This window comes from Clupea harengus, chromosome 11 (assembly GCF_900700415.2).
Source record: "Clupea harengus chromosome 11, Ch_v2.0.2, whole genome shotgun sequence".
NCBI classification, from domain to species: Eukaryota; Metazoa; Chordata; class Actinopteri; order Clupeiformes; family Clupeidae; genus Clupea; species Clupea harengus.
In genome coordinates, this window is record NC_045162.1 from 22,188,257 (window position 1) to 22,213,775 (window position 25,519).

General features: G+C 45.9%; 1 protein-coding gene across 1 annotated transcript in view; it reads left to right on the top strand.

Annotated features, from left to right (window-relative positions):
• dnah5 (dynein, axonemal, heavy chain 5) overlaps window positions 1-25,519 on the top strand; it is a 96,431-nt gene that overhangs the window by 7,535 nt on the left and 63,377 nt on the right. The window contains exons 2-33 of the mRNA XM_031576267.1: window positions 1,699-1,833; window positions 2,154-2,238; window positions 2,548-2,687; window positions 3,393-3,611; window positions 3,890-4,027; window positions 4,333-4,509; window positions 4,906-5,019; window positions 5,617-5,724; window positions 6,013-6,135; window positions 6,424-6,639; window positions 7,982-8,089; window positions 8,189-8,274; window positions 8,823-9,144; window positions 10,436-10,642; window positions 10,897-11,068; window positions 11,187-11,332; window positions 11,872-12,043; window positions 13,027-13,272; window positions 13,603-13,796; window positions 14,038-14,131; window positions 14,820-14,962; window positions 17,982-18,183; window positions 18,696-18,931; window positions 19,499-19,717; window positions 20,101-20,163; window positions 20,393-20,631; window positions 20,851-21,091; window positions 21,437-21,636; window positions 23,139-23,292; window positions 23,467-23,630; window positions 24,321-24,477; window positions 25,278-25,490. Of these exons, the coding sequence (XP_031432127.1) occupies window positions 1,699-1,833; window positions 2,154-2,238; window positions 2,548-2,687; window positions 3,393-3,611; window positions 3,890-4,027; window positions 4,333-4,509; window positions 4,906-5,019; window positions 5,617-5,724; window positions 6,013-6,135; window positions 6,424-6,639; window positions 7,982-8,089; window positions 8,189-8,274; window positions 8,823-9,144; window positions 10,436-10,642; window positions 10,897-11,068; window positions 11,187-11,332; window positions 11,872-12,043; window positions 13,027-13,272; window positions 13,603-13,796; window positions 14,038-14,131; window positions 14,820-14,962; window positions 17,982-18,183; window positions 18,696-18,931; window positions 19,499-19,717; window positions 20,101-20,163; window positions 20,393-20,631; window positions 20,851-21,091; window positions 21,437-21,636; window positions 23,139-23,292; window positions 23,467-23,630; window positions 24,321-24,477; window positions 25,278-25,490 (5,433 nt within the window). The remainder of the gene's footprint in view (window positions 1-1,698; window positions 1,834-2,153; window positions 2,239-2,547; window positions 2,688-3,392; window positions 3,612-3,889; window positions 4,028-4,332; window positions 4,510-4,905; window positions 5,020-5,616; window positions 5,725-6,012; window positions 6,136-6,423; window positions 6,640-7,981; window positions 8,090-8,188; window positions 8,275-8,822; window positions 9,145-10,435; window positions 10,643-10,896; window positions 11,069-11,186; window positions 11,333-11,871; window positions 12,044-13,026; window positions 13,273-13,602; window positions 13,797-14,037; window positions 14,132-14,819; window positions 14,963-17,981; window positions 18,184-18,695; window positions 18,932-19,498; window positions 19,718-20,100; window positions 20,164-20,392; window positions 20,632-20,850; window positions 21,092-21,436; window positions 21,637-23,138; window positions 23,293-23,466; window positions 23,631-24,320; window positions 24,478-25,277; window positions 25,491-25,519) is intronic.

Below are 25,519 nucleotides of genomic sequence, written 5' to 3' on the forward strand. Positions count from 1 at the left end.
ATACTAAATGATGTAACATTAAAGATACAGTTTTTTGTTGTTTGGTTCTAGAGAATATCTTTATTTTGGACACATACACAGCATTTGTGACTGCCTGGGCAGCGTAACAGAGATTCTCTGAAATTTTAAAGAGAGTTTCTGCATTTAGCCTGTCAGCTTCTCACCAGAAAGACTCAGAATCCCTGATGAGGTCTCTACTAGAGATGTGACCTACTGAGACCTGTGTCATTGAGCTAGTTTTTGTTGAATATACACAGTTTAAACAGTCAAGAAGGACAAAGGCATGAGACGTCTGTGTCTGGGCCCGTAAAGACCTCCTGATGTGTGCATCATTTACTGTCAGAACTGTTACTCTTGTTAATGTTACCTAGCAGCAGCAACAACTTTACTGCCTCTCTCTCTATCGCAATCTCTTCCTACATCTCTCTCTCTCTTTCTCTCTCTCTCTCTCTCTCTCTCTCCCTCCCTCTCAACAGTTGGTTTATATCTGTTGTAGCTGTGTCTCTCATTATGCCAGTCTTGGTCTGGACTGAGAACACTTTACTAGCTCTGTGTATGAACATACCTTAGTTCTGCGTTTTCCAGCCCTGATGAGAACACGATTGGATGTCACAGTTTTTGCGCAGATCCTACAACCTCAGTGAGAACTGTATGGAACTGTATGTAGACTCTCAGCGTGGAGCAGGAGGTGGACCATTCTTCCTTTCCCCTCCCGACAGTGACAGTGAAACTCTTCGATGGGACATGATGTGGATTGATCATACTTCATCTTCCTCATTCAGCCTTCAGTCAGAGTGAAGTTTATTACCAGGCTCTGGAGACTCTAGTCTTTCACCCATAGGAGGTGAAGAAGAAGAAGGAGAAGTGTTTTTTTATCCTTTCTCTTTTGCCATGGTGGCGTGAGACCTATCCTGCTGGTCTTTAACACACACTTGGTGATAAGAGAAGCAGACAGATGACAATGACGGCCAACATTAAGGCTAACTGGAAAAGACAAGAGAGGAGAGAGTCCTGCATCATCTCCGGCAGTCAGATCACTGCGTTTAAAGTATGAGCACATCTCTCTATGGCCTCTATGTGTGAGAGGGATGTGGTGGGCAGGGACAGGTGTTGACATATGGCGCTGTTCTTTCAGAGTATAAACCTGCATACATTTCAGTCAGGAGTACGTTTGGGGTTGTTTGTGTAAGATACAATATTTGTAGTTTTTTTTCTGCACCAGTGTTTTGTTATCCTGAGTACAATGTTTCACTGTAAGTAAAGGTTAGATTGCAAAAAAAAAATTCTGTTGACAGATTGGTTAGTTGATTGGATAGGTATTTTACCACTTAAGATGTGAATGTGTGCATTAGTTCATGATTAGGCCCCGGTCTCTGTTTTTGTGTTCTGTCACACCTTGCCTTTTGCTAAGATGAGATTGGGTTGTTTTGCTGACTGTTGGTTATTTGGTGTTTCTGAGGTTGACTTCCTAAATTAGAACTGGGCTGACAGATTGTACTCTGGCCTGTTGATTCCAGAGTTTTCTGGGTTACTAGGGTTCCAGCGTTGCCTGACTGACTTTAACTGTTATGTGTGTGTGTGTGTGTGTGTGTGTGTGTGTGTGTGTGTGTGTGTGTGTGTGTGTGTGTCAGCGGGTGGGTCTGTCTTTATTGTTGATATATTGTTGTTTGATTGTGTCTGTGTGTATTTTTCATGCAGCAAAAGCTGAAGGAGGAGCGTGAGGCCAAGCGTGCCCAGCTGGATGTTCGCCATGACTACATCCTCAGCATCGTTGCATCATGTGTGGGTCTGGAGAAGGCCGAGGTGGAGGATGCTATCCTGGAAGGCAGTCAGGTACAGAGTGGCCCCTCTGGTCATTCACAACATTGTATCCAAATTATATTGGCCTCCAGACACATGGTCATTTTATGTAATTAAGTTTATGTTTATGTAATTAATGAATATGAGATGTGATGTATGTGTATTTTGATATGGAAGGGGGGGGTGGGAGGGGTGATGACAACATGAATCAGAGAAGAACTGAAGAATATTGAGTCAGATGTGTTACTCCTCATATGAATACTATGGAGTGAAATTCTCTCTCTCCCCCCTCTCTTTTTCTCTCTCTCTCTCTCTCTGTCTCCCTTCTCTTTCTTTCTCCTCTTCTTTCTCAGATTGACAGAATTGAGCAGTTCTTCGTTGCTGATGGCCATTCACATATCATGTTCTACTACCAGGATGTCGATCTACCTGAGACAGGTACAGAGGAAAAGGGTGTTAATTGCAGATATTTCCCCCTGAACACAAATACTCGCAGTTTTTTTGTTTCCTAAAAAGGAAATATCTAGTGGTACTCTTATGCATGTGAGTCAAAGGCTTTAAAACACTTTAAATTGTAGGGTAGAAATGTATAACTTATTTTGCAAAATTCAAGCTTAGTAAGAGAATTGTAAAAAATCACAAATGATATTGTGTATTTGGTTTGATCAATTTGATATTGATACAGATGGTCTTATAACCAGCTACGTGGTTCTAGATTACAGTGTGTTTGTTGTTTGCTGTGGACAGGAGCAGCCTCCTCCATGAATCGCAGTAAGAAGAAGAAAGTGTTTGTGACAGAGGGTCGTGACGCGGCCCTAACAGGGGTGTGTGTGTTCTTTACACGCGCCAGCGCCGCCAAGGCCATCACCACGGAGAACATCCACCGGGTAAGACTCAGTAACACACACCTCAGGGGGAGGAGAACATCCACCGGGTAAGACTCACAGTAACACACACCTCGGAGGAGGAGAACATCCACCGGGTAAGACTCACAGTAACACACACCTCAGAGGGATGGGTTCACTCCAAAACAGAAACCACTGTTTGTTTGGTACGTCGTTATCTTATCTTATCTTTAGGCCTGTTCACTGATATTGAACTCACTTAAATTCGCTTGAGGCACTATCTCACTCCAAAGGATATCAGTGTTGGCCTGTAAAATCATCCTCTTATCTGCTGATTGGAAGTTGACCCTGAGAAGGATGCAGGCATGGTGAGGGCCAGTGTGAGTTCTTATTTGTTCAGCCATAATCTGACATGTTCAACATGAGTATTCATGTCCCCTCAATATATGAATATTTGCTTTATGAAGATATAAAGAGTGAAAGAGAGCGGAGCGGATCTGTTTGAGTGTGTATTGTTTTCTCTTGTGTTCCCATCAGGATGTCATACTGTATGTCCAACACAAAGTCTGTTTCACAGTATGTACTTCAACATGCTAAATAATACCTCAATAGTGCTTCTTAATAGTGCTGCCTTAGTGTGAGGGTCTTTTCTGTTGGGTTCCTCTCAGGATGTGAACTTATAGTAACATGCTGATCTAAAGGCTGCTGTTTGAGTGGGTGATGTTAGTTCTGTTGGGTTCCTCTCAGGATGTGAACTTTAACATGCTGGACACCACGGAGGTGGGTCTGCTTAAGAGTGTGGAGCAGCTGATGTCAGACATCTTCATCCCCACGCTGAGGAAGATGAACCACGGCTGGGGCGAGCTGGCCAGCCCACAGACCCGGGCCGTTAAGAACGACTTCATCAGCTCCCTAGACAGCTTCGTGTCCGTGCTGGCTGGAGCTCAGGAAAGCCTGCAGGAGAAGGTGGGAAACAAACAAACACACACACACACACACACACACACACACACACACACACACACACAATACACAATACACAATACACGAGTCAAACCCCTAGCCATCCTACAAATCCAAAACACCATACATCTAATATGGTGTAGTATGTGTGTCTTTGTAATGTGCCATCCTTCTAAAGTACTATATTCATTATGCACTGTAGCCATTGAGTACAGCACCTGTATAAACACATCCTTGCCGCCGCACAGTCACAGCAGTGTGTTATTGTCATGCTATTGCAGGTGAATCTGAAGGAGTGCGATGCGTTTGACCTGAGGATTCTGAAGGGTCCGTCTGACTATGTGGCCGTGGCAAACAACACTGAGGCACTGGAGAAGATCGAGGCCTGCATGAAGGTCTGGATCAAGCAGATTGAGCAGGTGAGAGAGTGTGTGTGTGTGTGTGTGTGTGTGTGTGTGTGTGTGTGTGTGTGTGTGTGTGTGTGTGTGTGTGTGTGTGTGTGTGTGTGTGTGTGTGTGAGTGTGTATGTGTGTGTATGTTTGTATGTTGTCAGTGTGCCTGTCTGTGTGTACATGTGCATATTCTAAATGCTAAGTTTGTGGAGTTTTTTGTGTTACGTGTTTGGATATCATATTCATGTCTGTTCTCTGTGTGTGCGCACGTGTGTGTGTGTCTGTGTGTGTATGTGTGTGTGTGTGTGTGTGTGTGTGTGTGTTGCTCTCAGGTTCTGGCTGAGAGTGATCAGTTGAGGAAGGAGGCTGATGATCTGGGTCCGCGAGCTGAGCTGGACCACTGGAAGAAGCGCATGTCCCGCTTCAACTACCTGCTGGACCAGCTCAAGAGCCCCGACGTCAAGGCCGTGCTGGGAGTCCTCATGATGGCCAAGTCCAAACTCATCAAGGTCAGACGCTACTCAAGACGACAACTCTGTGAACAACATCCACATGCATTTTCAGAACTCCTTGCCAACATGCACACACATTCGTCTCTCCATCCCAGTCTCTTTCTTTATCTGTCTCCACGTCCTTCAACAGCTTATTTCACTCCCTTTCTCCCTCCGTCTCAGTCTCTTTTCCAAGACTGACACTAGAGCAAGAAAGAGTGATAAAGATTAGAATAAGTAGTTCAAGAACAGCGCTGGTAAACAAATGATGAATTCAGACAGCCCTATGGCCTATATGTCCCTCATATGGCTTTTATACTTGTTAACCCTGTGCAAAGCTCTTTCATGTGCCTCTGGATATGAAAGTAGTCTTTAACGTCTGCTATAGAAGTACATTTGCCTTATGTCTAACAGGCCTGGCGTGAGCTGGACATCAGGATCACAGACTCTGCCAACGAGGCCAAAGACAATGTGAAGTATCTCTACACTCTGGAGAAGTTCTGTGACCCTCTGTACAACAGCGACCCGGTGAGAGAGAAAGAGAGAGCGAATGCACACTCACAAACATATTACTTCCTGGGTATGATCTCACACAGGTATTTTGGAAGCTGATCCTGTCAGAACTATAAAAGTCACCACTTTTTCTATTAAATTTAGTATATGAAAACACATAAGCAGTACCACATGTCCAGGAATCTCTACTGAAGTTTCACATTATATTAACATTAGCCGCTACGCAGCTGCTGTTGTCCAAAGTGATTCCTAGAAGCATTCTGAGTATAGACATACAGTATGTAAATTTAGCTGACGCTGGAACAGATACAAATCTAGCACATATTTACACCATATTTATACCCATTCTGATGACTTTAAATTAAATTAGCTGATCTCCTGGTGTGTGTGATGATTCTGTATGCATGACAATGATAATTTAATTCTAAACCAGATTATCTTCAGATTACAGATTTACTTTAAACTCCTTGTTTTTAAATGCCAAATCTCTCTCCTGTGTGTGATATGGTTTGTGGTATCTGTCACGATACAAATCCTGATGGTTTCTGCTAAATAACGAGGCGGAGCTCTCCTTTCTGAACCCGGATTGCAATGTTCCCGCTGTAACTCCAGGTGTCCATGGTGGAGGCCATCCCTGGTCTTATCAATGCCATCCGCATGATCCACAGCATCTCTCGCTATTACAACACCTCTGAGAAGATCACCTCACTGTTTGTGAAGGTCAGCTCTCCTCATGACCATAAACCACACACACACACACACAATCACAAACACACACACACTCTTTCTCTCTTTCTCTGTTTCTCTCTTTCTCTCTTTTACTAACTCAATCTTACAGAAAATATGTCTACCGACCTATGCTTAATTGTGAGACCTCTGGAAGGCGCAAAGTGTGGAAGGACCAACAACATTAACTGAGTTAACTGAGTCAACTTTTGTGCCACAGTATTGTTTGTGCCTTGAACCATGTGTTAATGATGTGTGTCTCCTCCACCTTACATAAACCAGGTCACAAATCAGATGATAACGGCATGCAAGGCCTACATCACCAATAACGGCTCAGTGTCCATATGGGATCAGACACTGGAGGTGGTGACACAGAGAATTAAAGCAGCCATTCATTTAAACCAGGTAATGTCACACCACATTCCTGTTGACACCACAGATACAGTGTATACACGTACATATACATGTACCGTAGAGCTGCAAAATGTATGTGTGTGTGTGTGTGTGCAGTGTGTACAGTATGTCTGCATCTCTATCTGTGTGTGTGTGTGTGTGTGTGTGTGTGTGTGTGTGTGTGTGTGTGTGTGTGTGTGTGTGTGTGTGTGTGTGTGTGTGTGTGTGTGTGTGTGTGTGTGTGTGCTGTGTGCCTCTCACAGAGGACAGTATGTGATGCATGTGTGTGCATTTCTGCAGGAATACCAGAAGTACTTCCATAAAACCAAGCAGACCCTGGAGAAGAGCCCCTCCGAGCGTCAGTTTGACTTCAGTGAGATGTACATCTTCGGCAAGTTCGACACCTTCCAGCGGCGGCTGAACAAAATCCTCAACATGTTCGACATCATCAACACCTACTCCATCCTGCAGGACTCCAAGATCGAGGGCCTGGAAACCATGGCAACAAGATTTCAGGTACCTTAGTGATCATATTCGGCCTGACTCCCCAAAAAACCCCATAATAGAAAGAGAATGGGCAGAATTAGATCAAAGAAGAGCAGTATGGAGAGGGGGCCACAGGATGGGTTTACTTTACAGGATGTTGAAGCCCTTACTAGCCACCCGCGGTCTCACCACAGACTTTTGGCTACTGCTGCAAACCAAACTGTATGCCAACCCAGCCAAGGAATGAGAGTTTTTTTTAACAGAGATTCACTGACCAACAAGTAGTCCTTCTGGCATGAGACCCTCTGACGTTATACATCCCTACCCAGCTGTCTGGTTCTACTGTAATCTCAGCGCTAATGTAATGTAATGTCATTTCTCTCACAGTCTGTTGATTTTTCTCCCGCTCATCCTATTCTGCACCGCTGTTCTTTTTCTGTCTTCTTTACCTGTTTTAACCGCTGTGTGCTCTCTTTTTCTGTCCCACTGACTCCCTCTCTCTCTCATCCTCTTCTCTATGTCCTACTCCTCTCTTCCCTTCTTTCTCCCACTCTTTCTTCCTCTCTCTTCCCCTCTCATCTCTCCCTCACTCTCTTCTTCTGTCTTCCCCACTAATCTCTCCCTCACTCTCTTCCTCTGTCTTCCCCTCTCATCTCTTCATCTCTCTCTCTGTCTCTCTCTCTCTCTCTCTCTGTCTCTCTCTCTCTTTCATCTCTCTGTCTCCCTCGCTCCATTCCCTCCTCTTGTCCTTGGCTCTCTGAGCAGACGGCAGACATGCAGATGAAATGGGAGGTAAAGTGTTGTAGACGTCTGGTCCTCTGGTGTTCTGGCTCTCTGGTCTCCTACTGGCCTGCTCATATCCTACTCTGCATGAGTCATGTCTCTGTGCAGCATGCAGTCACAATAACCACTCGCACACACACACACACACACACACACACACACACACACACACACACACACACTCACACTCACACGCACCACCTGTCCATCAGCATCATAACAGCTTCTGTCTGCCCCTACTTTTGCTGTGGAATGTAGTGCTTTTTGCATGTTGTGTGTGTGTGTGTGTGTGTGTGTGTGTGTGTGTGTGTCTGTGTGTCTGTGTGTCTGTGTTTATGAATTCAATGTGTCCGAGCATGTTCATTTTGTGTGTGCATAATTGACTCCTGACCGCTTAAGATCTCTTTCTAAAGCCAGGTCTTTGTTAGAGTGGTTTAAATATTTCATGCCTAGCTGCCTATCAGAGTCTTCCCCATGACTGCCAGGAAGATAGCTCACACAGACACACACACACAGACACACACACTCTCTATCTCACTCTCTCTCTCTCTCTCTCTCTCTCTCTCGTGTATGTGTGTGTGTGTTTCAGGCCATCGTTTTAGTGATGAAGAAGAAACCGTACAGCTTTCTGGACCAGAGGAGGACAGACTTTGATCAGGACTACGATGAGTTTTGCAAACACACAAACGAGCTACACGTGAGTCACACCATTACACACCGTCAGAAAGGTGTGTTTGCCATGTTGAGATCTTCTCAAGGCTTCGTCCTTTTCATTGTCTCATTCTCTCCACCCTAGAATCAGCTGAAGACCTTCATGGACACCACCCTGGACAAAATTCAAAACACAGAGCGAGCGTTAAGTGTGCTGAAGACATTTGAGAGGTGAACACTAACACTGACGGGGCTTTGGAGAAACACACACACACACACTTACATGTGTCTTACCCTCAATCAAACAGTTACTCAGTCACCATATCCTTTTATGGTTGATCTGATTAAAGAACCCTCAAAGACGTTGTTATGGCTGTAAACTTCCTGTTCAACGTGTGTGTGTGTGTTTCATCAACGGGTTATTGAAAATACACATAAAAAAAGTGTGAACCAATCACGTCCAATCTGACCAAATAGAATTGTCTTCCCCTTATGTTTTATTTTACATTCAAGCATAGTTCATCATCCTGCAATACACTTATATTAAACATGTTGTAATACAGTACATTTACAATGCACACATGTAATGCATTGCTGAAACTTTTATTACACACAAACCTCATCAAACTGTGATGCACGGAATAGATTGTAATATCAATATACATGATTCAGTGCATTCAAAATACATATGCATGTAATGTTGCTCTGATGTATATATATAGTACATTAACTAGACTAGACTAACACACATGGACATGCCATGTCATCCCTGGGTTCAGATTGGGCATCCCGGACCTGGGCATCAGTGAGAAATACCAGCGGCTGCTGCAGAACTCTGGCCGGGACATCGAGATGGTGTCCCGCATCTACACACGCCAGAAACTGGAGCCGCCGCTGGGGCGAGACCTGCCCCCCATCGCGGGGCGCATCCAGTGGGTGCGGCAGCTGTTCCGGCGTATCCAGGGCCCCATGGGGATGTTCCAGAAGCAGCCAGGGGTGCTGGACACCCCCGAGGCCAAGCGCATCATCCGCAACTACAACCGCCTGGCCAGGGTGCTGCTGGAGTACGAGCTGCTCTACCACAGGGGCTGGATGGACCAGGTAGAGAGGATAGACACACACTTATACACACACACACACACACACACACACACACACACACACACACACACACACTGAAACACAATCATACAGATGTACACGCACAAATTGTTAGGGGAAATTCACTCAAGTTATCTCAGGACTCCGGAGTTGTAGATCAGTATATTTATTCAGCGACAAACATCGCACAGGGTTTTTATGGAAAGAAGTATGCGTTCTCTGACGCCAAAACACTTTGTCAGCATGGATAACCACGTGGTGGGTCTCTGTAGCCGGGATGGCCTCGCGGCGATGGAAAAGAAGTGGAGGCAGTGTCTCGGATGGTTTGTAGACAAATGGCCAATGTTTAATGTCCGTGGTAGTAGGCAAACACGCCAGAATGGAGAAAAAAACAAAAGAAACAAAAACTCCACACAATAATTCTTAACAAATAAATAGGTCCCTAACAATTCAGCTCCAAAACTGCATAGTAACTCTCAACAATCGTGAGTCAACTTTAACACTTTGTCGCTCTCCAAACTAAACCATTTACCTTCAACGTCAAAAAGGGGTGGGAAGTTGTTCCCCTCAGACTCATCTCTCGACACCTGTTCTGCGCCGGCATTTTGCACCATATCACGGAAATCAATTACTAACCCATATCCATATTCCGACTGACTCTCAATCACATACATAGCCGGGTTACCCCATAGACAATCATATTATATAAATACATAGCACACTATTTACCGCAATAGTTATCACACATTACACACACCCCTCTTGTCAGCTTAACCTTCTTATCACCTCTGACCCAAACATGGACAAAAGGTTCCTTCTCTTACGCATCTGAGCCCTTACACATGTGCAGACTAAGTGGTGTCAACACCTAATAATCTAAGTTAAACACACACAGAAACACAGAAAAGCCATGTTCCTGCTTACATAAGCACATGATTCATACAAGGAAATGTATTAATACTCTTACATGCACACACATACACATAAAAGACCATGGTACACACATGTGCGTGCATACACACACACACACACACACACAACCACAGTTTTTGATGCTTTGCAAGAGAGCTGAACTAATTATAACCATCGCAGAAAACTTAATTGAAGCGTTACTCACTATCTTCTTGACCTTCCCCTCCAAAACTGAAACACAAATAGCTGACCATGGCACACACACACACACATTACACAGATATAGGATCATGCACATACATACATAACCACAGACATTGAAGGACACACACACACACACAGGCACTATAAAACCCTCTCCTTATGTCGCCCTCTCTAGATCGAGGTGGCTAAGGTGGGACTGCAGGCATCTCTGCTGGTCAAGTGCCCAGACACAGGCGAGCTCTACGTGAACTTTGACCCCCAGATCCTGACGCAGATCCGGGAGAAGGACTGCATGACGCGCATGGGCCTGGAGATCCCACCATTCGCCGGCATCCTGCAGCAGAAACAACACACACTCAAGAAGCACTACAACCAGCTGCAGGTGGGCATCCCTGGCAGCACACCTCCCAGGCCTCCGCCTCTCAGTGGGACACGCATGAATCGTCACACATGAGGCTTAAGAGGATAATTAAAGGGGTTTTGTTAGGCATAGGGTAGGGTACATGTATTTTGACAGCTTGCTTTTAGTCTTTGTGTGTTAATGAAGTAATGTGTGTGTGTGTGTGTGTGTGTGTGTGTGTGTGTGTGTGTGTGTGTGTGTGTGTGTGTGTGTGTGTGTGTGTATGTGTGTTCCAGCTGGTTCTGACTGAGAACAGGAGAGTGAGGGGGAAGATCCACAGTGCGTTTGAGCAGCTGCTGTCTCCTCACGTGGCTAAAGTAGACGAGGCCATCTTGCCCGGCCTCACCTCACTCAACTGGACCTCACTCAACATTGACAAATACATCAACCACATCACAGCTGCTCTGGGTAAGACACATAGCAGTATACACACACACACACACACACACACACACACACATTTGTGTGACTAAGGAGCTGATCCCCATTGTCTACACTATGTCCCCCACCCCCCTATCTCCTGCAGAGGAGCTGGAGCTGCTGCTGGACCGTGTGAATGATCTGGTGGAGTTCAGGATTGATGCTGTGCTGCAGGACATGAGCTGCACCCCTCTGTGTGTGCTGCCTGAGGAGGAGCCCTTCACCTGCGAGGAGTTTGTCCAGAAGACCAGGGTACACACACACACACACACACATACACACACACACAGACACACACACACACACACACACACACACATACACACACACAAACACAGTAGCTGCACCACTCTGTGTGTGCTGCCTGAGGAGGAGCCCTTCACCTGCGAGGAGTTCGTCCAGAAGACCAGGGTACAGAAAAACACACTCACACACACACACACACACACACACACACACACACACACAGTAGCTTCACCCCTCTGTGTGTGCTGCCTGAGGAGGAGCACTTAACCCTCGAGGAGTTTGTCCAGAAGACCAGGGTACACACACACACACACACACACACACACACACACACACACACACACACACACACACACACACACACACACACACACACAGTACCTGCACACCTCTGTGTGTGCTGCCTGAGGAGGAGCACTTCACCCTCGAGGAGTTTGTCCAGAAGACCAGGGCACACACACACACTCACGCACACTCTCTCTCACAAACACATGACATGAAAAGACTTGTTTTTACAGATCATTTATTTATTTCCGTTTCCCCAGGACCTGTGCATCAAAGGAGCCCAGACCCTCCACACCAAGAGCTCTCTGGTGGAGGAGGCGGCCAACGAGCTGATCAACATGCTGCTGGAGTCTGAGCAGCAGAGGGAGGCCGAGCAGAAGCTTCTGGATGAGAGCAGAGCCGAGAGCAAAGCTGAGCCTGCGGACAGTGAAGGTGACTGGGCACACCTATGGACATGGCTCATAGCTCAGGGCTCATAGCTCAGGGCTCATAGCTCAGGGCTCATAGCTCAGGGCTCAGGGCTCAGGGCTCATAGCTCAGGGCTCAGGGCTCAGGGCTCATAGCTCAGGGCTCATAGCTCAGGGCTCAGGGCTCATAGCTCTTAGCTCAGGGCTCAGGGCTCATAGCTCAGGGCTCATAGCTCAGGGCTCAGGCCTCATAGCTCAGGGCTCATAGCTCTTAGCTCAGGGCACATAGCTCAGGGCTCAGGGCTCATAGCTCAGGGCTCATAGCTCTTAGCTCAGGGCACATAGCTCAGGGCTCAGGGCTCATAGCTCTTAGCTCAGGGCTCATAGCTCAGGGCTCAGGGCTCAGGGCTCAGGGCTCAGGGCTCAGGGCTCAGGGCTCAGGGCTCATAGCTCATACGAAACAGACTGAGTGATGGACAGACATGGGGGGGGGGGGGGGGGGGTTCAGAGCAGAAATACATCACACTAATGCAACAGGTGTAATTGGGCTGACTGACAGAACCCTCACTCAGATCATGTAACTAACAATACATTTTTTGATAGAGAGAGAGAGAGAGAGAGAGAGTCTGAGAGAGAATGTATTACAACATATATTATGTTTATAGGAGAGGACGATGGGCGTTCAGAGGGCTAGATAGATGTAGGAAGATAGATGTAGGAAGAGATTGCGATAGAGAGAAAGTAAAGTTGTTGCTGCTGCTAGGTAACATTAACAAGAGTAACAGTTCTGACAGTAAATGATGCACACATCAGGAGGTCTTCACGGGCCCAGACACAGACGTCTCATGCCTTTGTCCTTCTTGACTGTTTTAACTGTGAGAGAGAGAGAGAGAGAGAGAGAGAGAGAGAGAGAGAGAGAGAGAGAGAGAGAGAGGGAGAGAGAGAGAGAGAGAGAGAGAGAGAGAGAGTCTGAGAGAGAATGTATTACAACATATATTATGTTTATAGGAGAGGACGATGGGCGTTCAGAGGGCCGCCTGGTGTCGCGGAACACCACGGCTCCCAGCGCAGGCCCCTCCTCCCCCCTGCGGCGGCGGAGGAAGCGGGACCTGGCGGCGGTGCTGGAGGAGGAGGCGCAGGAGCTGCTGTCCCACCTGAACCACCGCAACCTGGAGGCCCTGCTGCGCCTCACACGCAACACGCTGGAGACGCTGCGCAAGCGCATCCACGCCTCCTCGCTCATGCACTTCCTCGGTTAGTCACGCCACTTCCTGTCTCACTGCTCAAGTCTTATTCACACACTTATAACAGAACACACATGTTCACATGAATTGCGACAACTATACGTATCTTTAATGTGACCTAAAGAAGAATGTTTTAGGAAATAATGATTTTGCCCCATACAAATAATAGGAGACAGAATTGCTTGACACAAAAGTTAACTTTGTGTGTGTGGGTGTGTGTGTACATGTGTGTTGGTGTGTGTGTACATGTGTGTGTGTACATGTGTGTACGTGTGCGGTGTGTGTGTGTTTGTGTGTGTATGCATACGTGTGTGTGTGTGTACATGTGTGTGTGCAGCAGACAGCGAGTCGTCAGGCCGTCAGCGCAGCAACGCTCAGCAGCCCATCTTCAGGGCGAGTGTGACTCTGGCCATCCCCAACATCAGCATGCTTCCGGCGCTGGACGACATCCAGCAGGCCCTCAACCGCGCCGTGGACAGCGTCGTCAGCGTCAGCAAGGGGGTTGGGCAGTGGGGCAAGGAGAGGATATCAAAGGTCTGTGTGTGTGTGTGTCTCTCTGTGTGTGTGTGTGTGTACCCCCCCGTATTTCAATTAAATTCCATGCATTTATGTAGTGCCATTAACAATTTACATTGACGCCTTACAGAGCCCTGAACCCTCTAGAGCATACAGGCAGGCAACACACGTGTGTCTGGATGATGTTTGAGAGCTGAGTTCACATACAAACTGTTTGTGTGTGTGTGTGTGTGTGTGTGTGTGTGTTTCGTGTGTGCAGAGGAAAATGAGTGAGAGACGCATGGCAGTTCTGCAGCAGGAGAGCTATGAGAGTGAATCAGACGATGCAGACACGACCTTCCACAGCATAGCTGGTACACAGACAAAAACTTACACACATACACATACACAATTTGTTTAGTTTTTTCTTTCTTTCTTTCTCTCTTTCTACCTCAAGCCTACCCTATCTGTCTTTTTTTGTTGTCACAATGTATTAGTCAGAGCCAGCACAAAGGATAGGAAGAATAAATAACAGTGTTGTTTATTAGTAGCATCCTATATTCAATCTATATTCAATTATATTCAATCTCCACTATACCTTTTGCTATAAGACATCTTTATGTTCTATCCGAACCCACCTCTGTCTGAGACGGCACTGTCAGACGGAACATCATGTAGTTGCAGTTCGTGCCTTTGTCCAGTGGAGGGCCCTATCTGCATACGTATTTTTCATCACTAAGCTTATGAAGTGAAGCCAATGATCAATGACCGCAAAACTTTCTTTTCACAGTCATATAGCAGTAGATGGATACATGTCTGTCACACAAACATACATAGATACACGTACAATTACAGTCACACACACACTTGTAAAGACTGCAGGCACACGTACACACTTGTATGCACATAGATACACACACCTCATATTTCATAAGTTTTGATGTAGTCGGTGCTATGTGATTGACATCCATATATTATCCATATTACTATCAGATCACTCAAACAAATCCGTGCCAGGCTCAGCTGTACTGTGTTGTGACTGTGTGCCTGTTTGTCCAGCAGATGGCAGCACCTCAGACATCTCAGCCTCGGTTGCCCAGGCGATGCCCATCCAGGTGCGTAACTACCACAAGAGCATTTCGGAGAACAAGGAGATTGTGAAGCTGGTGTCTGTGCTCAGTACGTCCATCAACTCTACCAAGAAGGTAACGTCTCAGGTTGTCTCAGGTTGTCTCAGGTTGTCTCACATTGTCTTAGATCTTAGCTCTCTCTCTGGGCTGGGATCTAGCTGGAGTCTGCAATTTCAGAGATGGCTGCCAGTCTATCTGGGGTTACACTAAGACATTTTCACATACACTCACTAGAGTGTAAATGAAAGTACATAATCACATAATCACAAAGATTAAATATAATTTTGTGAAGACAGGACTTTTGTTAAAATCCTATCACAAAGCTGGTATTAGTGGCTGTCAGTCTGACAGCTTTGTTATACACATATAAGATATGAATTCGATTTTATAATTACAATATCCGATTATATTAGATATTACCTGGTGCCCAGAAGAAGGTCTGCCAATAATTCATACACATTAAATGTGTAATGTTCATTAAACAGTAAATGTTTTCATTTTAAGAACAGAAATAGATGTAAGACAGCATTGGTTATATGCCTGCATACTCCTGTCTGTGGTACCAGCATATCTCATCTAATAGACGCCAGATTTTTATTTAATTTCAAAGAAAATGATGTGCTAGTTCAGTGAGATGATGATGCTACTTTTAATGAGAAGGTTATGATTCTATCTTTATCTCAAATGATGTGTTTCCTCCTCTCCGTTCATTCACCATACAGTCTCTGTAAGAAAAACACAAATCTTTTTTTAAGTCAGGATGAAAATGATTCGATAAAGATGGTTTGATATAAGATGAGAGGTCTTGGTAAGGACAACTTATTTGAGATATGAGGACACAACTGTGTTAATAAAAGGTACTACTGTGATATTCATGCATGTGATTATCAAAAGAATTTTCCATGAGCGTGTCACTTCAGGACAGCAACAACTGCAAACGTCAATCAAGTCGGTCAAACCCATTTTGCACACATTTTTGAAAGCAGCAGAATATTTCAAATGGATGATTAAACTATGTTGCGAGTCTATGTGTATGTGTGTGTGGATGTGTGTGCGTGCATATGGTGTGCGTGTGTGTGTGTGTGTGTGTGTGTGTGTGTGTGTGTGTGTGTGTGTGTGTGTGTGTGTGTGTGTGGTGTGTGTCTCAAACAGCCATGTATCTGGAATATCATTTGGGAATTCATCATATCTCATATTCAGAATCACCTTTGATACAGGAACCAAATATCTGAACCAAATATCTTAATACCAAAAATGAATCTCAGACAGCAGGTATGAACTTTAAATACCAATGAGATGTTTCATGAGCCTGACACTTTCCCTCCAAATAAGCCAGAGACATTTCTTCCTTAAATCCTAGCCTTTGGGGCAGTCATATGGGCATATGTGGGTCCTTGCTGCTCCTGGGATGAACTTCCCTAATGAACCAAGACAATGATGAGTGCAGGAGGTAGAGATGACAGACGTTGTGTTTATGTGTAGGCTGACCACCAACACGAGTAGGATACAGTTCTTAAAACCAACCATTGCAACACTCCCCAGACATGTCATTTCCCAGACTGATAGATGAAGGAAATGGCTGCAGTTATCCACCAAAGAGAATAACAATGGATTCAAATAAGCCCCATAGAAGGAGACATGGCAGTAATTCAATGGCCCTCGGCTACATTCCAGTCTTACCAGGGAGATATGGTATTTTTTCTTAAATTAGGAAGTGAACCGAACTAATGATAAATTCAGTGACTCGCCTCCAATTCCTCACTTTAGCCTTTTGAAAGTCACTGCTAGGGGACACATCCAGCCCCCCTGTCAGATGTAAGAGCGACTGATTGGTGGAAGCTGTTCCCCCTGCAGCAGAGGATCATGGCGCGGCTGGACTGTTACAGTAATGAGCTCTGTGTCCACAGGCACGCTCAGGAATGCCAACGCAGGGCTTTCTCAGGCGATGCCAGACCGGCCACTGAATAAACATCACGTCCCTCGAAAGGCTGACGCAGCACACACACCTCCCCCCTTACACCAATAATCTCAGGTGGGCCGGGTGTCGATAGCTGTGGGCCGTGGCCCTGTAGAACCCATCCTCTGAGGCTTCGTTATATTCTCCTCAGTCAGATCATGTTGGAACGGGCCTGTACGGGTTTTATGAAACATGACAGGCTGCTCTCAGCTATCACTACAGGGCATTTCAGTGTCCCCCCAGGTGCTGCCCTGATCCCAGCCGGGTCTGGTGTTGGGAACCGCCTCGAATGAAACATCGTGTTTCCCAGCCGGTCTACAGAAGGCCACGAGTGCGTTTCTGCTGCAAACTTGCTTTCCCAAATGTCATTCACAGCACTCAAGCAGACCACTGTCCAGGAGGAAATGACGTGGCGTGTTCAGAGCTGAGCATCTAACGAGATTCAGACCCATCTGGCCATCTTATTGGGTATTCTGCTAGGTGTCCAACTCAGGCCATAGTTAAGCTTCAACAGTTTGGGGATTCACATGCTCAATCCTGCAGTCTGGCAAACATGCTTAGCTCATCCTCCTTGCTTCCACTGGGAGAAATGGACACTGCTCTCTGTCTTTCCACGTGGTTCTGCTTTGTGCAAATAAGTATTTATTCATCAGCTTACCCGACTGGGCTTCTCATACTGTGTGTTAGTATATAGGTTATAAGCTATAGTATAGTATATTTCCATATATACTGTATATAGTAATAGTTTATCGTTATCGTTTATAAGCTGGTATTATAGTAGTATAAACTAGATAGTATGGTATATTTTCTTGCTTCTGGTGTTTCTCTGGCTACGAGACAAAACTAAACTTCAGAACATGCTAAACTCACCATCTAGTCTCAGAGACAGAGCGACTCCACTCTCTGTTTTTCGACATCGTATATGTCTTGTTTTCATTGCTCCTCATACTTTTTGTTTCTTGTATTGTTATTCATTGGTCCTCATGACATGAGTGAGTGAAAGCACTTAAGCGCTCTGACAGCTAAGCGTACTTGCATAGCTTGACTAATCCTCTGTGGTTCCAGTGGGACACTATTCTGTCTCTCCATGTCCCTTCAAGTCACAGCTCTGGTCTCTGGTGTTTGTGTTGTCCTCAGGAGGTGATGAACAGGCTGGAGCGCTTCGGGCGCTACCACCACATCTGGAGGAGGGACCGAGAGGAGACCATCCGCAGGTTCAGCCAGGGGACACCCCTGTTGTCTGAGTTTGAGTCGCAGATCCTCTATTACAGGGACCTGGAGCAGGAGATCAACGCCGAGCCAGAGTTCCTCACTGTCGGGGCTCTCGCCCTATATACAGGTATGGAGCAAAGGTGCTGGATGATGTGGTCATGGGTCCTGCCCAGATCACAAGCAGATCTGTGTCAGATTAGAGCCAGATGTGTTCTTGTAGCGCAACTCGTGATGACGTCAAGATCATGGGTTTGATAACCAGCAATCATGCACTACACACCGATAAACAATGTATTTTATCTGAACAATAAGTACACTCCGAGTCTGTTAAATCCTCTGTGGTCCCAGTGGGACTAAAAACAAATGTAAATCCTCTTGCCCTATACATAGGCACACACAACAATGTCTCGCTCTGTCAGATGTTCAGTGGAGTGGGGGGGGGGGGGGGGGGGGGGAGTGGGGGGTGTTAATCAGAAGACTAACAGCTCCCCATCTCCTCATTAGGAGACATGCTGCAAGATTTATAAATAAGATGCCTCACTTGGCTCTTAGCATGTGTTAAATAAAAAACTGTAGGGGAGTGTTACTGCACCCACGCTTGTTTGATGGATCTCGACTCCGTTTCCTGTCTGTCCCCAGCTGACCTGAAGATGGCGCTCACCGCCGAGACCAAGAGCTGGATGGTGGACTACGGGCACCACTGCAACCGAAAGTACAGGACGGAGATGGAGCAGATCTTTACCTTTGTGGAGGAGGCCGGGAAGAAGCTCAACCGCCAGATCAAGGACCTAGACGACATCCGCATCGCGATGGCTTCGTTGAAAGAGATCAGGGAGCATCAGATCTCCATTGATTTCCAAGTCGGGCCGATTGAGGCAAGGAGCTCCATATGCTTTCCTCTGTTCTTCTCCCAAATGACATGTGTGCTTGTAGTGTAGTACATTATATAAAGACGATCACAAAGGATCACAAAGAAATAACCACAACCATTCGTTGTTAAAATCCTGCAAAAAATACCCCACTATCAGCACATATGGTTCTATGCTATATTGTTGTTATTTTGTAGTTTCCAATCCCAAGTAGTTCCAGACTCTTTGATGCCAGTCACACAGTGTCTTCTTGTGTACCTTGCCCACACCCCCTTCCTCTCCCACTACACTCTCCTGACTGACACTGCCCCTCTGGTAGGAATCGTATGCCATGTTCCACAAGCACAAGCTACTTCAAGAGCCAAGCACAAAATGATATTGAAGATGTCTCACTGTTGTTTCAGTGTCCAAATAATTCCCAGATAGTTCCAGCCTAGATTTCTCTGATTTTTTTTTACAGTGTCTTTGTACTTGATGAACGTTCCTCTTCTAACCCCCCCCCCCCTTCCTCTTTGCTCCTCCCACTGCACCTCCCATTGACCTCTGACCTCTTCCCCCTGACCCCTCTGGCAGGAGTCCTACGCCATGCTGCACAAGTACGAGCTGCTGGTGGCAAAGGAGGAGGTGGAGAAGGTGGACACGCTGCGCTACAGCTGGGAGAAGCTGCTGGCCCGCGGCACCGAGGTGCAGAACCAGCTGGTGACACTGCAGCCCAACTTCAGGGGCGAGCTCATCAGTAACGTGCGCACCTTCGTGGAGGACTGCTCCCACTTCTACGGGGAATACGACAAGGTGACCAGCTCTGGAGCAGAAAGCACCCTTCACTAGGGATTGACCAAATATGCATTTTTTTATGGCCGATACCACTATGTAATGTATATCTGATAACTGATATTTGGCCGATATTTTGGTCCAATATTCATTAATCATATTTGGCTGTTGCGGAAACGAAACTTTGCAAATTTGCAAATGCCTTTTATGAGAAGCAACAGGCAATAACACCACCAGGGAATAATAATTGTTTTACCAACTTAGAAGTAGGAAAAAAATCCATGAAAACTATGTCTAAACTGTCTCTAAAATCTATGAAAGTTGTTTTGACGACGTATAATTATAACGTCATGACATGTGGCTGGTTCTGCCCTGACTGAACTGGGTTCCTGTGCTGTTTTCAGGATGGGCCGATGGTGGTTGGACTAGCTCCTCAAGATGCAAGTGATCGACTCATCATGTTCCAGGTACTAAGGGATCTGATAGTTATGGGAATATATGATATGTGTAGGAATATTTGCATTATATATATATATATATATATATATAAAAGATATATTGCATTTACAATTACAATCCACACGGACGTTGTGTTGCTGGTTGAAATGTTTATGTATTCCAGTGTTTTCCAAAAATCTAGGCCTGGCATTTGATTGATTCTTTTCCATTTTGTTTTGCTTTTGCTGTTTTTCCCAGAACCGCTTTGATAACCTGTACCGTAAGTACACCACCTACACGGGAGGGGAGGAACTCTTTGGGCTTTCTGTTACCCAGCATCCCCAGCTTCTAGAGATCAGGAAGCAGCTGACCCTCCTACAGAAACTCTATGGTCTCTACAACAACGTAATCGACACAGTGAACAGCTACTATGACATCCTGTGGGCAGACATCCACATCGAGAGGATCAACAATGAGCTGCTAGACTTTCAGACTCGGTAAACAAGTGGTGGGGAAAGAGCAATTCAGGGTTCAATATGTGTGTGTGTGTGTGTGTGTGTGTGTGTGTGTGAGTGTGTGAGTGTGTGAGAGAGAGAGATGCATATGCTTGTTCAATCACACATACAGTGTGCACTGAAATAAAAAATGCTATCCTTTTAAGACATATTGCTGGTGTTTCAATGAAACACAAAAACAACAATTATGATCCGCTGCAGCTGCCGTAAGCTCCCACGGGCCCTGAAGGAGTGGCAGGCCTTCCTGGACCTGAAGAAGACCATTGACGAATTCAGCGAGTGCTGCCCCCTGCTGGAGCTGATGACCAACAAAGCCATGATGCCACGCCACTGGCGCCGCATCACCGAGCTGACGGGCCACGTCTTCGAGGTGGAGGCCGACTCCTTCAAGCTCCGCAACATCATGGAGGCGCCGCTCCTCAAGCACAAGGAGGAGATCGAGGTATAGACGGCCCGGTCTGAAAGCTCTGTTAAAAGGCCACACTGAAATATTCAGCAGATATGGCGGGTTCTGGCCGCCCCTTAAGAGCCTCCCATTTAGAGCCGATGTGGTTTCCTGGGGTCACACAGAATAAAATAGGAAATCTTCATGAGTAAATATTTGATGAATAACTTGATGAGATTTTTGAGAGGGGAGTGTGTTGAATGTTGCCTGTGGTCTTATGCACTATCTATCGTGCTCTTCCTGTTATTTGGTCTGTTACCTTACCTGTGGTAACCTTCCTTGAAGTTTGTTTTGTCTGTGCTGCTCCCCTTTGCTGTGGCTTGTTGGTGGGTCACCTCCCAGGATATTTGCATCAGCGCGGTGAAGGAGCGTGACATCGAGCAGAAGCTGAAGCAGGTGATCGCAGAGTGGGACAACAAGACGTTCACCTTCGCCAACTTTAAGACGCGCGGGGAGCTGCTGCTGCGTGGAGACAGCACCTCAGAGATCATCACCAACATGGAGGACAGCCTCATGGTTCTGGGCTCACTCATGAGCAACAGGCACGTCTCAAACACGCACACACACACACACACACACACACACACACACACACACACACACACACACACACACGCGCACACGCGCACACACACACACACACACACACACACACACACACTCTCACTGGACCTCTTCCAGGCTTTTATTTTGGCAGTGTTTAAAGTAGAGGGGATGCATCTGCACATTAAGTGGATCCTATCTTGTCAACAGGTGCTATAATAGAAATAAACTCAACTGTGTATAAACAAAAAAAGAACACAGTTTTTCTGCGGGTCTCTTTGATTGTACCTAGCTTTTAGTTTGAACCTTTGACAATGTCAATGTTTAACAGATTGTTGAAATTAAATTTGTTTATTTAGTTATACACAGGAAAAGATGTTAAATACCTCGTGCTAGTGTTTGGGGACTCATCCACAGTGCCCAATCCTAACCTAACCATTGTTACAACTGGTGACAGCCACAACAGGCACCACATGTTGTCCACGGGATCCGTAAACAGGCCCTCCCTCACAGTACGAGTCTATGTGCTGTCTATAGCCCACGACTGCCAAACACAACAAAATGACAGCCCAACCATATAATCTGAGCAGCAGGAAACAACAACAACAAGACTGCTTTTGTGTCTGGGGTTTTCAAGCAGGCACCTTCCTTAATCAATGTTTCGTTGAATTAGGCCAACAACTACTCCAGAAGGCTCGTAGAGGTTTTTGGCGTCCCAGACCAACCTCCCTCCATACTCATGATGCCACCTGCCACGCTTGCCACTAGCAGAGACAACAGCAGATACACCTCCAGATTCACTTCAACACCATTTAGATATCTTATAGTGTTAGTTAAGGTTCATTTACGATCCCAAGTAGTCTACGAGTGCCTCAGCTGGCTTGCTTTTTCAGCAGCTTTAGACAACTCCTTTAAAGCTCCTTTGAGTGCCTGTCCTCAAAAACCGAAATCCAACAGAGGTGTTGTGGTTGATTTAGCTACAAAACATCTAACATCTGTCTACCTCGTTCCCTTCCTTCCGCTACAAGTTCCACATACTTTAGCTTCCTCCTTTCAAATGCTTCCTCAATCGTATCTTCAAAGGGAATCATGAACTCAGTAGAGTAAACAATGCATTCACACTCAGAATACCATGTCCAGAATACCAGAATACAATACCATGTCTGGTCTCATAGCAGTCACAAAAATCCACTGTGTAAGTTGAAGCACTTTTCCCCCATTTGCCAGTACTGTTTGTATGTGCAGTATGTCCACTTTTCTTTCCCTCTCGTACAAAAGAAAAAGACAAATCCTGTTTGAGAATGCTTGAGTGTTTGCTTACACTATATTGAAATTATATTGGCTTTATTTCTCCGCAACCAAGCTATGGATGATTTGTTTTTAATTAACTATGATTCCTGCACACTTAACGGCTACTCTATAACACTTTCTCTGAGTGAGTTTATCGTTTGTTCTCCAATAGTTCTCTCCTCATGCCCCTCTTACTCTTTTGTTCATACAGATACAACACTCCCTTCAAAGGTCAGATCCAGAAGTGGGTCCAGAACCTAGCCAACACCACAGACATCATTGAGAACTGGATGACGGTTCAGAACCTCTGGATCTATTTGGAGGCTGTGTTTGTGGGTGGAGACATCGCTAAGCAACTGCCTAAAGTAAATGTCCATTTGTAAATACACTGTAGAAGTAACTGTTGTGATGCAAAGTGCATATAATGTAGAGTTTAAAAACGAAAGAATGTTTATAAACATAGCTCATATAGTACAACGTATGATTGGACAATGAAGAGATAACAGAGATAATTAAACAGAATGAGCTGTGGTCTCCAGGAAGCGAAGCGTTTCTCCAACATTGATAAGTCGTGGGTGAAGATCATGACGCGTGCCCATGAGATGCCCAACGTGGTGCAGTCCTGTGTGGGGGACGAGACCATGGGACAGTTGCTGCCCCACCTTCTGGAGCAGCTGGAGATCTGCCAGAAGTCCCTCACTGGGTCAGTTACACACTCTCAGAACAGACAGGGTTCCTCACCTGGTCAGCTACACACTCTCAGAACAGACAGGGTTCCTCACCTGGTCAGCTACACACTCTCACAACAGACAGGGTTCTTCACTGGGTCAGTTACACACTCTCAGAACAGACAGGGTTCCTCACCTGGTCAGCTACACACTCTCACAACAGACAGGGTTCCTCACTGGGTCAGTTACACACTCTCACAACAGACAGGGTTCCTCACTGGGTCAGTTACACACTCTCACAACAGACAGGGTTCTTCACTGGGTCAGCTACACACTCTCACAACAGACAGGGTTCTTCACTGGGTCAGCTACACACTCTCAGAACAGACAGGGTTCCTCACTGGGTCAGTTACACACTCTCACAACAGACAGGGTTCCTCACCTGGTCAGTTACACACTCTCAGAACAGACAGGGTTCCTCACCTGGTCAGCTACACACTCTCACAACAGACAGGGTTCTTCACTGGGTCAGTTACACACTCTCAGAACAGACAGGGTTCCTCACCTGGTCAGCTACACATTCTCAGAACAGACAAAGGTCCTCACTGGCTATCTGTGCACAAGCTTATCTTAAGAAAGTTTGAGATGAGAGAATATCAAATATGGGTTTAGCCTGCCAGTTCCTCATTCACCCCCCTAAGCATGTGTTGTGTGTGTGACTGCAGCTACCTGGAGAAGAAGCGCCTCCTGTTCCCGCGTTTCTTCTTCGTGTCGGACCCCGCGCTCCTGGAGATCCTGGGCCAAGCCTCCGACTCGCACACCATCCAGGCCCACCTCCTCAACATCTTTGACAACATCAAATGTGTGCGCTTCCATGACAAGGTACTGTCCTGCTACTACTAACTGATTCTTGTGACACTGTCCCTCTACTTCTTCAACAGGCATCTCTCTTGGTTGTGTTTGTTTTGAACTCAAAACGTCTAAGTAGCTGAAGACTCCTCTTAACCATCATTAACAGTGCATATCAATGTGAGGGAATACTCATTGTTTCATTTATTCTGTTGATACTTCGCCTTAAAGTAACAGTATGCAACAATTTGTCACTTTTTGTTGAGATATGTTCTTATAGGCAACTAGTTTTGGTGTCATGTTCAAATTAATTCTGTTGGTACATGGTCATGTGAAGAACAGATGAACACACCTGTCATTCCCACTAGCCAGGCAGGCTATGCAGTTCATTATGTAGTTCTGTGGTTCATTTCAGACCACTCTGTGAAAAAGTAACAAAAGCTTTCTCATCATGACATCCCAACTATATAACTAAACAACACCAGTTTGGGCATGCTAGCACACTTTAATCAGTACCAGGTTTGCTGCTGTTGGTATTTGCAAGGCTTTTGCATGCTTTTTATATAGTTAGCTCGCTAGTTTCAGGCCAAAACTCCATACTGCTGCTTTAAAATGATGTGTATTTATTCACCTATTGTATTCAGGTATTTTGATATTGATATTGTATTCAGTGTTGTCAATTAGCAATAAAATGTGATCAACTTGAAATGAGCTCCTCTCATACTTCCTCAAGGTATTTTTGACGGTCGTACTCTTACTGAATGTCCTCTCTGACTGGATCGTGTCTTCTCTGACTGATGAATGCTCTCTCTCCGATTGGTCCGTGTCCTCAGATGTACGACCGCATTCTGGCCATCTCATCCAGAGAGGGGGAGACAGTGGAGCTGGACCGGCCCGTGACGGCGGAGGGCAACGTGGAGGTGTGGCTCAACGCTCTGCTGAAGGAGTCGCAGCGCTCGCTACACCTGGTTATCCACCAGGCGGCCTTAGCCATCCAGGAGACCGGATTCCAGCTCATCGAGTTCCTCAACTCATATCCAGCACAGGTACCTCACAGCTGCTAAGAGGGCCCTCA